Genomic DNA, 14,512 nt, shown 5'->3' with positions numbered 1-14,512 from the left:
TCCATCTCTATATAATGCATCCCCTTTAATGTGGCATCAAAACCAGCAAGTGCAATAGTAGAATTAGATCTAAAGACTAATACAAACCCATTTACAAAGCCTAAAACAAACCATATTGTAAACCTTCAAATATTTAATAATATTGTCTAACATATCCTATATTTGTATTTGTAAAGAAAGTTTCCATGAGATCTGAAAACTCAAATTATATAAACATATACTTATTTCCTAAAACGAAATAAACATTTGATAACAAGAGAGAATATACATGCCTTTGGATCATGTAAAGTATTTATCTAGGGCATTCCAACATTACAAGTGACCATGTAACATTCATATGTCATGTATAAAAAGTTACACTCTTCTCTTATATTTCTTTTCTGATGAGTTCTGATTTATGTCCTAAAGGGAGTGAGAAATTATCTTTATTGGCGAGTGAAGTGGCTATTCCCTTCAAAATCACATTTATGAAGCTAATTATAACAATAATACTAGATAGTTTAACTGAATTTAAATGGCCCCAAATATTGTTTTAATCGAATGGAAATAAAAAATCCCAGAGAATAGGAAATAGAGCCGGTGTTTTCTTCTTTTTGTTTTCTCTAGGGAAGATTTTCTTGTAAAGTTAACTATTAACTACTGGCAGGCAGTCAATTTTGCTTGGAATTTAAGGCTATTTCCCCTGTACAGTAGCTAGATGTAGATGGATAGAGAAGTGATAGATTGATAGATGGGTAGTGTTATAGATGGAGATAGATCGATCTCTCATATAATAGACCAGGACATATTCAAATTAAACATTGAGAGAGAGCATGCCCATTAAACATTTGGACATGGCAAGGAACGTTCTAATATATAGGTAGATACGATAGACAGATAGATAGACAGATAGATAGATAGATAGATAGATAGATAGATAGATAGATAGATAGATAGATAGATAGATAGATAGATAGATAGATAGATAAAATTAGAACCAAAATTGCACCAGGGTAATAGAATAATAACATCGTTGTGTTTATGTTGGATCTGGTGCCTCAGTTTTTGCAAGCAGAGTCTTTGAGTAAAAAGAAAAGTGTGGCTGTGGGATGAAGGCAGGTCTCCCCCTAAATCTGTAAGGCAGGATACTGAACTAGTAAGTACATGTGTAGTGTGTGTAGCAGTGATATACCCCCATGTAGTGACATTATGATTCATTATTCATAAATATATGTGATAATATTGTAACATAACAAAATAGTATTTTAAGTCATTACACACAATGTTTGCATTATGTGCATTACACATATACACTATGTGTCTGCTTACAGGACCCCTGTGCCTTGTGAATCAATCCAATCTGATGTCCCCCTTCCGCTTTAATTTGTGGTGTACATTTCTAAAATACAGCACAGGTAGGCAACGAATGCCTATTGTCACTAATAAAACACTGCCACACATCTGCCGTCTAATTTGTACACATTTCCATCATCCATTTCCCTAAATAATAATTTAGCTAATTGGGTTATTGTAGGTTCCATTCCCAGAGGATAAATATAGCACCATGCAGTCCAGTCCAGACCTTCTATCTATTTCTCCTAATAAGTCTTCTTTCTTCTCTCTGCCTCCCTCCCTCCTATTCTCTCTGGTCCTCTTCACCTCCCTCTTGTTTGTTGGTTCTGTCTCCTGGACAATGATTGCATTTTATGGAAGTTGTAACTGTTTTTTTTTTTTTTGCCAGGGAGATCATTCTCACTGCTATCCATTCTGCCATAACGGATTAAACATCAACTAGTTAAATAAAAATTAATATCAACGGCCTCCTAACTTCTAACGTCATGTTGTTTATAACTAATGAACTGATTAGAGGATAAGCACACCAGCACGGTATTTCTGCTTCCCTGCCTGTTCCCAGAGAGATGGCTAAATTGGAATCCAGATCTTTTGGAGTCAGTATCTATTTTTAACATCTTCCGATCTTATTCTGTCTACTTATTAGCAATTTTGCTTGCAAATTGCACCTTCAGACACGTTTTACATGAACGTATTGTAAGAACATTTTACATATACACAAATGCACCTACACGCACACACTATTACTGTTAAGGGTCATTCCAATAATAATTATTAGAAGTATTAGTGGTAATAGTAATAGTATTAGCATTGTCGTTATTGTGGCAATTTGTACTGTACCTCTAGTGCAGGGGTGGCCAACTGCAGTCCCCAAGGGCCACCAACAGTTCAGTTTTTAAGGATATCCATGCTTCAGCACAGGTAGCTCAATCAGTGTTATTGAGCTGAAGCAGGGATATCCTTAACAACTGGCCTGTTGGTGGCCCTTGAGGACTGGAGTTGGCCACTCATGCTCTATTGGGTCACTCTTATTGCAACACTCACTACTACAGTATTACTATTCAGGACACCTGTGCAGCCACCCATGATGTGGAATTCTGACAACACTTGCAGTTATGTATTCTGCATGGCAGCCTTCAGAAAAGAAGTGGGTGTTGGGAGCACTTTACCTGGGCTTGGGTCAGTGTTATAAGTGTGAAAAAGAACACAGTTGGGTTACTGGGTACATTCAAATTGTATTACTATATCATGTTTAAAACCAAAACGTTAAATAAATTGGAAATAAAATGCCTAACTTCATTATTTACGTTGATTAATGTTCCCTTTTACAAACAAAGAAACATATGTAATTGTTAAGAGCCGCATTTAACCCCTATGTGCACATCCCTAAAAAAAAACATCTGCATAGGCACCTTAAATCAAACCCCCACTCAAGTCCCAACCTTTAAATAATGCTTGCCCAGAAGCTTCAGCTCTGACAATAAAGTAAAAGCGCAAATAGGCTTTTTAAACCAATTTAGCAAACGCATAAATGCAATTTTAATGAAGAATCAATGTGGAAATAGTTCATTTTTCCTAAGAATCCATCTGTGGACCTGACAGAGACTTCAACGTCGTTAAATCAATAGAAAATCTTTAGGTGGTGGGAAAGCAGATTGTCCTGGTGTGTTTAGGGCTGTGAATTTGTCTTTGCTGTTTTAACATAGTTTTAGCACTGCAGGCTTGGAGTCAGATGAAATCAATGAGAATCTATTTCCCAAGCCTAGTAATTAGTAGACACACTGTAGCCTCTTTAAACCCATCGTTGGCGTACCTGCAACTGATCCCCATGGTCACCTCGTCCTAAAGAAGTTAATGACAGACTGGGAATGCAGAAGATATTAAAAAAATGCGTTTGTGGGGGAATTACAAGAATTAAATGCGCAGGCCAAACCAATAAGTATATCCCTTGTAACTTCAGGGAAGTTCCTGAATAATTTGCTTACTTTTAGCTCTGAAAAGTTCCTCGTTTTTCTTGTATTCTCAGTTCCTTAAAAATAAACGAAATAAATAAGCCAACGATTACTGCAAAAACTTCACTGGTACCTTTGTCAAGACCCAAGAAATCACCAAGGCACTTCTTCAATTTGAGGTCCTAGATTGAAATTAGCAAATTCTCCTCTGGCTTTTTTTATACCATGTGAACGGTTTATTTACCTTGATTGTTATTTATCTGTTTCCCCTTTCCCTTTAGCAAGTCCCAGCCCAGTAGAGCAGGGTTTTTCTTTGGCTTTTGTTGTTATCTAAACCGTTTAGCTTTGGTTGGTTGCTCCTAGATCTTAAAAACCAGCGGGGGAAAGCAAGACACCCAACCGAGAGAAAAGTGCAGGAGGCTGGACATATCTCCTGGTCTGGTTCTTTGTGAGATGGGCCATTAGGCAGGAGAAGCATGGCTCACAGCACAGGGTACTCAGGTAAGGAGCACACAGGATCCCTTGCAATGCTGCCTCTTTGGATGATGTCTTTGAACTTGTCAATAAGGAGTAACAGGCTGCCAAGGGCAAACTAATGGAATTCTGATTGAGAATATTGAAAGGAAGGTTGAAAGTTGGTCCCAGCACCCCATACTCTTTACTTAGAGCTAGAGAGGAGGAGAAGTTTACACCTGTCTTAACTTTTAGGCTGCCTTATGTAAGTTGTATATACTCCAAAACACTTCGGTAGCCTTATAACATTTTATGTGTTTTAAGAATCTACACAGGATAGTTAGTTCATGGTTGGTTTTCATATGGTGTCTTTGGAAATAAGTGCTGGGCTATATATATATATATATATATATATATATATATATATATATATATATATATATGAGAGAGAGAGAGAGAGAGAGAGAGAGAGAGAGAGAGAGAGTGTAAAGGGAGAGAGGAAAGGGAGGGAGAGGGGAGAGGGGGAGAGGGGGAGAGGGAGAGAGGGAGAGAGGGGAGAGGGAGAGGGGAAAGGGAGAGTAGAGAACTTTCCTGGTTTGCTTTGGTCCAAAAGTTCGCAACAAGTTCGCTTCATGGTAAAGGTCGATTGACATTGCATGTTCGAATAATTTTGATTACTTTCCTTTCGAAATTCGATCCAATTTTAACAAAAAATGTGTTTTGAAAAGCTGCTATTTTGCGATTTCAAATCAGTGAAATAGTGATTTGTGAACAATGTGTTTCATTCTGTTTAAACGTTTCCCACCAAATGTTTTATTTAGATTTTTATGGGGGTTTCAAACTTTTTGGAAAGTTCGACTGAAAACTGCAGAGTTGCGAATCTAGACATGTTTGTGCATCTATACATCTATCTATGTATGTGTGAGTGTGTTTTTGGTTACTTGTAAGTCATTTTATTATTAACTAAGTAATATTAATGTTGAAAATAATGATACAACTATGCTTTTGTTTCACTAAAGCGATATTTTATTGCAAGGGAACCGTAAAGTAAAAACAATATCAATTTATAATTAATTTTATTTCACACAATGAGATATTGAGATGATGCATACTGCTGTTTCTCTGCTGTTGTATATTTTGTGGCGCATTCAAAGAATGTATGTACAACTACCATCCTCATGTGTATTATTTTCATGTAGAAATCGTGGTGGGGAGGGAATAAACTCATATGAATTAAAGAAAATGTTGTTTTTGCTTCTGAAAATGTGTAATTGATTGTAAAACTGAGTTGAGTGTATGTTAACTTTCCAAACCTTTCCTCTTTTTCCCTTCTGCGTGTGTTTTAAGGATCTGATGAAATCCCTTTGCATTTCAGCTTTAAATAGGGAGATCAATAGAAAACAGTTGTAATGATCTAATTAATTATGGCAAAATTAAAAGCGAGTAGAAAATCAATCTCTGATGGTGTTGAAGATGGAATTAAATTGATAGTCCATCTGTTCACCTCCTAGACCGTATAAATATGCAACCCAAGGACAGAGCTAATGGGATCAGACTGCCTGCCTGGGACTCACTGTTCCCCCTTTCTCTCCTCCTCTTCCTCTTTCCCGCTTTAGAACGACATCTGTAAAATGATATTTAAAAATACAAAGGTTTTTTTTATTATTATTATTATTATTATGATGTTTGCATTTTTTTTTCCTATTCTTTAACCAATAATGCTAATCATAAACTTGTGAGCATAAGTATACCCATGATTGCATTATTATCCGTGTATTTGGCACTACCTCACACAACTACACTACAACTGTTAACAATTTACACACTGAACCAACAAAAACACACTGAAAACTTGTCATTTATTGACATCTTGATTCTGGAAAATATTGTGTATATTTTCTTTATTTAGGGCTTGTTAAATATTTATATGGCACGTGTCTTTAAGAGTGCAGCTTAGTTAGTGTTGCTTTCTTGTAATATTAAGTTCATTTTTCAGGTTGCAGACTCATTTTGTGGAATTTTGGTGTGATTCATCATTATCAGCAGTAAATTGTTCTCCATAAAAGTGAAGGGAGTGATCTGCTGCATTTCTTTCTCTTGGCTATACTGACATGCTGTGGAAAGGGTTTAAACATACATCCTCATTCATATAGCTAAACTTTTGCATCAGACTGTGAAACTTGGATGGAGAAGATAATGTCTTCTGGTCTGAAACTAACCCCTAACCCATTGAGTGCCGGGGTGATTTACATTGTTTTGTTGTGCAATGCGTTGCAGGCCCTTCTAGCACTGATAAGCAATAAAGCAAGGTGTGACTTTTTAGAGTGTTTTCATGGATATGTACGATTTATCTTTGATGACTACTGTATGTTTTAATAAAAACGATGGTTTGGCCAAACTATGAACAAAACATAACATTATTATACATTTATCAAATGTATTATATTTTTACAAATATATATATTTTATTTTCTGGTATCTCAGAGAAAATATAGACAAAACACGCCAATTGTTCCCGATTACATCTTTTGTACTAAAAAGAAAAAAAAGAAAACGGTATTTTTTTTTATATTAAATCAGATTTCTTATGGATACTAATTTTGGGAAATTTCTAAAGCAAATTTTAAAAACAAAGATGATTTAAATTGCAACTATTTTCACCATGTAACAAAAGGTACCAACACGAAGCGGTTAAACTATTTTTTTCTAAATAATAATCAAAATATCTATAAAGTTTTGAAGGGAAATTTGTAAGGTTTTGTATGATTATTTAATCCACGAGTATTGCCTACCTATTCTTCCTCGTTTTTTTGATGTGTATAATCATATATACATCTTTTAAATGCAGCATAAAAATGATTCCTGTTTAAAGAGGACGAGATTAGGTCCAGCATTCAAAATGTCTTTGATTCTTTAAGTGGGTTATTGTCAGGATTTTAGGATAAAGAATGAGAAAATGATCTTACTGACCCTTCTCCTCCCACCCCAACAGAAAAAGAGCCTGAGGCTAATACCCTCACCACCAATTGGATTTATTAATTGATGTATTGAAAAGAAGCATTGATTGGCATATCCTAATGGAAATTACACTGATTTTCTACTTAAACCTACGGGACGATTTCACAAATAAAACATAAAATAAAAACCCTCCAGGCCAAAATTAGAATAAGGGTTACATTTTAATGTAACCCCCTTTTTCCCACAGTATGAACATACATAGCTAAAATACAAACAAACAAGAAGCAATCAAATAATTTCACAGTGTTCACAAAAAGTTTGCATAATACAATAATCTCACTCATTAGCTTTGACCCATGTTTAATAGTTAAAGTGTATTTTATTTATGTATTTACTTGACAAAGTTATTAGCAGAATTGTACCTGCTGTACTTTCTCCCCCTGCCAAAAATATATATAACATGCAGTGTGGCCGATTGCCTTTTATTTCTTGTCCATTGCAGACATAATCATTTCATTTGACATAGAATGAGACGCTTTGAAGTTTGAACTTACAGAGAGTGTGGATCAGCAGATACAGGAAGTCCAGTGGGTCAGAAGCAAAGCCCTTATTGACTGGTGACGTTTGAAGACCTGGGAGATAGAGAGCAAGTGAAATGAAAGGGGAGAGAGAGAGAGAGAAAAAGAAGACAGAAAAAAAGAGAAAGAGACTGAGTAAACCATACACAGGCAGTGGGTTATTCAAACCTTAGCGGGTCAGTCTTGGAACCTGTCTTTCTGTGTCTCCTTTTTCATGTCCTTGTGTCCACTCCTGAGGTCCACCTCCAGCTGTCCACTTGCTTCTCCGTGAGCCTTCAGCAGGCTTGGCGGCTTGGATGTAGGCTATGGATAGAGGCTGGGAGGATTGGGTGGTTGATCACAGCTCAGTGTAGTTTCCCTTCCCTCCCTCCTTTCTGCTCTCACTCACATTCCCATATTTACTTAACTCATTTTCCTTCAACGTTTTCTTGTTTATTTGGGATGGCCACTGCATAATATTTCATGCTAATTTTGCTCCCTTAAAACTGTTTCCTGTTATGTCAGTTTAATTTTTACTCCTTCAAACCACCCTCTCTCTCCCCTTCTCCCTCTGCCTCTTTCTGTCTGTCTCTCTATTATTTCTATTCTCTGTTCCACTAAACCCAGAGGCCATTAACAGCTGATGTTAAAGATGAATGACTCACTGCCACTCTAACAAACCCCTTTTAATTAGACGTCAAACTTGGTCTTTTGCAGTTTCAGGGGGGTTAATCATTATGAGGGAAAAAAAAACATTCCTAAATGGCTTTTTCACTGCTTTCCATCACTTCAAAAAGTTCCCATCAGAAACAAAATGCGGGTTTTCGTTTTTCATTTACTAGATTGTAAATGTATTAAAAAAAAAACACTTTTATTTACTTTAAATAAGTAAATATAGAAACACACACACACACACACACACACACACACACACACACACACACACACACACACACACACACACACACACACACACACACACACACACACACACACACACACACACACACACACACACACACAAATATATCGCACACGATTATGTATATATATATATGAATCTTGTAGCCTTTATCCCAAATTTACTTCAGAGTATATGAATCATTTTCTATTTAACAACGCATAGTCTTAGCAATAGGAACAATATCCTCTAATAATTGAGATCCTACTTAAGAAATGTATTAACTAATTTCTTCCAATGTTTTGCAGTTTTTATTTTGTTTCTACTACTGCCTGATGTTTATATCATTTATTGCCTCTAAAACAAATGATCAAGTCAAGTGCATCACTCTGACAAATATGTATATATATATATATATATATATATATATATATATATATATATATATATATATATATATATATATTTTTATATAAATATATATATAGCAGCAAATCAACTGGGAACTCAGCAAATGTAAAACACAAACAGTTTACCAGGTTGTAAATTATTATTATTAATGCACTGTTAATAGTAAAATGGGACACACATTTAGCACTGAATATATATATATATATATATATATACTTATATATATTTACTGTTACTGATAAATCATTTTGGCTTGGTCTCTTTTCCCAAATTGCGGTTGTTTTTAAACAATGTCTCTGCCTTTCAGTACAATCTCCTGTGCGGTTTTCAGTGAGAGGTTATATAAATGTTTTTGTGCGTGACAACTGTAAATCCCAACATTTGCAAAAGGCCCTGAGGCAATCTAACCTTGGAAGGGCAGAGTGGGAGACAGGAGGAGGGTCCCTCATTACTGCTGATTAAAAGGGAGCTTTTAATAAGCGTCTAATTCACTCATCTGCAGTTTTATGGAGAAGCTGGAGGAATACAAGAAGTCATTCTGTAAAAAAAAAAAAAAAAAGAAAGCTTTCATTCCCAGCGTCTGCAGCAGCACAGTGTTCAGTTACTGGGAATGAAAGCTGAGTTGTGATGTTGAAAAAACATAGTTTGTAGGGTAAAAATTACACATACACTGGATCTGCAACCCTGCAAGATCACTCCGTTTTTAAAGCATCTGCTGTTTTGATTGTATTCACTTTTATTTATATATCTGAGACAATTAAGGTCCCGGATATTATGGTCTTTATAGGGTTAACCCTAAAAAATAAAATAAACCCACAATAGGTTGATAATCTATTTAATAAAACTAATTGAAAATGATGTTACAGAATAATGTGTATGGGTTTTAATGGATAATGAATAAGCAATGTGATCAAAGTAGTAATGCCACCGCCTATACCCAGGCCTGTTCACTTGCCCTGTATGCGTTTGATTGCATATTCTTTGAGTGTAAATGTATGTTTTTAACATGGTTTCAGTGACTCCTACTGCCCCAGCCCTGCTATGCTCTGGGCTTTGCCTGGATCTAAGAGCTGCCTTTGTTGTGGGAGAGAAGTACCTCTCCACATTGTTGCATTTTCTCTGAATGAGGCTGTAAAAAGGGCTCTCCTTCTTGTCTCGTTTTTGTGGCAAATGCCTCCTTGTAAAAGCAAGAGGTTAAAGTGTCGGTCTCTGCATAAAGAGCCGCACACGTGGGCTATTACCATCCAGTGCAAACAAATACATGAAAAGAAGGCAAAGCCTTCTGCCTGGTTATAATGCCAGGCTGGTGCCACCGCCTCCCTGTATATGATATTTATAGCAAATAGGTCTAATAACTGCCATTAGTATCGCAGATATTGAGATCAAATATGCAATGGTATTAAAAAAATAAATAAGGGAAAAAGAGAGGGAATAGGGGGTATTGGATGAGAGAGGGAAGGGATAGCTTTAGGGTAATTGTGCTGTGGAGTGTGAAATTGCAGCCCGTGGTGTTCCATATTGTACCAGAAGCTCTCCAAAAACTCATCCTTCCAGAGGGTCTCGTACTAGTCCTGCCATTTGTGTCCAGAAATGTGTGTTTAGAAAGGGGGGGGGGGGGGTGTTAGAAATATACAGGATGATACAAACACTTGCAAAAAAAAAGTGGTCCTTGAATTATTATTTTCATCTAAAAATGACATATTTAATTCTAAAATTTCCTTTTGGTAGAGATTTTTTTTACCACCTTCCCCCTAGTAATATTAATGATTTAAGACATAGGCTGGGTAACTGTATTTATTTTTCAGCTGCCAGCAGAAACTCTGTTTTTACATTTATTACTGTGCTAAAAATGTAACAGTGAGACTGAAGTTCTCACGTTTTGCTTTAAAATGCTTATTCCTCTAAAGATACAGAAACGGACGTTGACAGTCACCTCCAAGGGACATGTGCTTTATAAATTGCTGTCATTTTGGCATTGCAGAATAGTATTCTACCAACACACACCACTGATGAATAAAAAGGGAAATATTTGTGATAATGTATTTAAAAACTTTGCTGGATATTAAAACTGATGGGGTCTGGCTAAACCTTTTAAATGAATGCCAGTCAAATGTGTTATATAAACACAACCCCACTTCTATTAAATAGCAGGACACTTATATCTTATTATACAACGTAATTTACATGAAAGAAATACATTTCATGTCCTAACTAAAGCAATTGTTGTTGTTTGTGTCTGAAAGAATTGCATTTGTAATCTGGTGTAAATTAAAAACAAGGAGATGCAGGTGAATTCTGAGACACTCCACATGCTTAATTATATTTTCCACACTCTTTATCCCTGATGTGTATTTAATTATTTAAATTAGAGCTGCTCTTTGTTTAGTAGTTATATTATTAACTACAACTAGAAATGTCAAAATGTAGATGTTTTGTGAATTGGGTTTGTTTACTAGGAGCTAATGGGAGCATTGCATCAAAATAAGACAAGAAAAGCATGTATTTCCACTGCCTTTTACATGGTCTCTGTGTCGCTTAGCTATACAGGGCATACAATCTTTGACAGATAAGATAAGATCAACATTGTAAAGATAAATTCAAACCAAACACTCATTTTTTTGCTTCCGAAACAGATTTTGCAACAAAATAAAAAATACTTTTTCCTTCTTATCCTTTCACTTTTCTTGGGCAAAAATAACTGGACCCAGAAACAATATTGGGCAGGTAGAATTTATTGAACTGGTCTTTGGTAGAAAGAAACCTAATGAAGCGAGTCCTGAGCTAAGTATCTTGTAAACTCTGGGAAAAGAAAGTTTATTTTTTTCCTTCTAAATTTCCGCAGAGAGGCGGGTGACCTTTTTGAAGTGTAAATTTTTTAAGGGAGGGGTTGAAAAGTCTTCTGTAGAGAAAAAAAAGGTTAATTTAAAGTCGGATGCTTGAAACTAAGAAAATCAATCAGCCTTGACCAAGGGGGGAAAAAAAACATCACTAGATATTTTCTTTTTAAGAGCAGAATAAATCATCTATAGGACCGAGTTTCACGTATATTTTATGTATCCCATAACACAGCTCTGTGTGTCAGTTGTATAATTTGAAATAATGCTGCCCATTACTAGCAATGTTATTTGCAATTCATTGGGCGTCTTGTGGAAAGCAAGACCAACTTGCAAAAAAATAAAATAAATACAATAACATTGGACTGCTCTTATGGGGACATGTCACTCTTAGGAGGGAGATAGTTCAGATGGGACACGACCCCCCGTGGGTCGCAGAAAGGACTCGTACATTGGGACCAATTTGAATGATTTGACAGTCAAATGTCTAGGATTGTGTAAAATGTGACACATTTACTCCAAACAAGAAGACGTCTTTTCTGTATAAATCAAAGATGTGTTTTTTTTTTTTACAATACAATCAACAGTTATAAAGTTTCAAAGCCCCAAAGATAAAGTGCTAATGAACGCATGCAGTGTTTCCACAATGAAACCAAAATGTTTGGTCATGTGGACACACACACACACACACACACACACACACACAAATATATATCGTCTTTTTACTTAGATATATCTTGTTCTTCAAACTACAATATCCTGTCCATATGTGAAATTGAACAAAGTAACAATATATAATAACTTAGCAGGAATTAGAAATATCTGCAGATAATAACTTAAAACGTATTTCTAAAAACATCATGAATTATTGTATAATTCCATAATTTATACAAAGGAACATACATTTTAAATTACAGATATTTATTGATGGGTTCTTTTTTTTAATGTTCACCTGCAAAGAGTTTTTAATACAAGTATAATTAATAAAATCTGGGAATATTCAGTATTTATAAAATAGTCAAAAGCATATAAATGTGGACATAATGATTTTATTTTACTGTAGTTTTATATATTTCAGACATTATTTATGAATATGATACATGATGTTAAAAAAGGACAGAAATTAGCACTCTATATGGGTTCCAAAGCTCTTGAACATCAACAGATATGATTCATTTTCATCATATTAAACAAATAACAGAACAATCAACAGATTTCAGTTTTCTTTTGGGGGGGGGGGGGGGGGAATACAGATAATTAAAACCCAGGTTATACAATAATAAGATCACTAGAGACATTCTCCCACTGGAGAAAAATACTTGAAAGGAAAAATATTGAGGAATTCATGTTAAAATGTGTGTTGCTCTTCAAGTCCATTGATAATGTTGTTGCTTTATTCTGTGTCTGTTTCTAGAAGTGGATGGAGTAAAAAAGTGGAGTTAACTTGAAACTTTTTCCTTCCTTTTTCCTATGTGCATTTTTAGTTTAAAACCAAACCAGGCAGCGCCATCTACAGAATATCTTGATAAAACAGGCAGATAACTCAGAACACTTCAGTCACTTTCCTTTTAACTGAAGCTGGCACTTGAACCGCCATGCCAGTCACTTAAACCTATTTACTGGGGACTTAACAAGACCAAGATGAGATATATCAACAGGAGCAAAAACAAATATCATTTTCTTGCAAGGAGAGAACATACCTGGTTTTATATTTATCGATAGCTCCATATCAGCTTGGAAAGGGGACGCCTACATGTTAAGGGTGCCTTTATATGTAACCTAAAAAGACAAATAAGCATTGTGTCTGAAAAAGACAAGGCCAGGTAAAATGGTCCATTCAAAACTGGATACAGGCTATGTCGGGATAAAATATTATACCACATTGGCATACATATATACTGCATTGTTCTTGCCTATCTTCTAATTATATTTCGTCTAAACAAACCGGGTAATATGTGTAGTGTTCTCTCTTTCTTAAATAAGTCTTAACTGTGTTACTATCTGCCATTAAATTAATTATTATTCCGATCAACAAATCATTTTACACACACACACACACACACACATATATATATGTGTGTGTGTGTGTGTGTGTACACATGTGTGCGTGCGTATGTATGTATATATATATATATATATACATACACACACACACACACACACACACACACACACACACACACACACACACACACACACACACACACACACACACATATATAATATCTATATACACGTGTTTGTGTGTGTGTGTGTGTGTGTGTGTGTGTGTGTGTGTGTGTGTGTGTGTGTGTGTGTGTGTGTGTGTGTGTATATATATATATATATATATATATATATATATATATATATATATATTTCCCAAACGGAAATGTTTGCGAAGAGGAACATTTATACAAGTTACAGAGTGATTTATTAGATAAGTGGCGTTTTTAAATAAAATATAGCAAAATATGCTATTTAGATAAACAATTGTCTTGCTTTATAGTCCCCGATGCAGCCGGAGAGAGAGACACATATGGATATGTTACCTCCTCTGCTACAATCCCCAGTTGTTGCATATTAAATATGTTCCACATCTGTTTGGATCATTCTAAACTTCTAAACTTTTCAGGAGTTTGTCAGCTTCTTCCAAACCGAATGAAATTTTTCGCTGTGTATTCTCATGGACACTTATTACAAATGGAAAATATATAAACAGACATGCACTTACACTTCATCTATTCATATTACATTGATCTAGACAAGCTCAATGAGAAATCGATGTCAAATCAGCCACAGGGAATAAATAATTTGCCACCAAAGACCTAAGAACAACATTAACTCTAAATTCTGCTGGATTAAAAAAAAAAAAATACAGATACAGAAAAAGAAGCAACTACATATCATTAGGTCACTCCCAATCAGTATTTGAAAGTGTTAAAAACAAGATAATATATTATCTGTGTTAAACAAATAGCCCTGTTTGGGAATGAATATTCATTTGTCACATCCTCTCTTTATCTAACGTTTATCTTATCTCCCAGTTTCCTCCTCTCTGTAGTTTTAATCCCAAACTCTCTCCCTCTCCCATCATTCTGAGCAGTGCTCAGCCCCCCTCCCCCTGGCTTGGAG

The 14,512-nt window shown here is 35.4% G+C and overlaps 1 protein-coding gene and 1 long non-coding RNA gene across 2 annotated transcripts in view; one reads left to right on the top strand and one right to left on the bottom strand.

Annotated features, from left to right (window-relative positions):
• Positions 1–3,661: 3,661 nt before the first annotated feature.
• PAX2 (paired box 2) overlaps positions 3,662–14,512 on the top strand; it is an 88,128-nt gene continuing 77,277 nt past the window's right edge. Inside the window, exon 1 of the mRNA XM_075610713.1 lies at positions 3,662–3,785. Within this exon, the coding sequence (XP_075466828.1) occupies positions 3,761–3,785 (25 nt within the window). The 5' untranslated portion in view covers positions 3,662–3,760. The remainder of the gene's footprint in view (positions 3,786–14,512) is intronic.
• LOC142500896 (uncharacterized) lies at positions 4,779–7,898 on the bottom strand. Its single transcript, XR_012803343.1, has 3 exons — positions 7,442–7,898; positions 7,250–7,327; positions 4,779–5,361 (listed from the first exon to the last, which is right to left on the bottom strand). It is a non-coding gene; the product is annotated as an uncharacterized LOC142500896 (long non-coding RNA).

The sequence above is a fragment of the Ascaphus truei genome, chromosome 8, assembly GCF_040206685.1.
Source record: "Ascaphus truei isolate aAscTru1 chromosome 8, aAscTru1.hap1, whole genome shotgun sequence".
In the NCBI taxonomy this organism is placed as follows: domain Eukaryota; kingdom Metazoa; phylum Chordata; class Amphibia; order Anura; family Ascaphidae; genus Ascaphus; species Ascaphus truei.
This window is presented reverse-complemented; position numbering and strand designations above follow the sequence as displayed.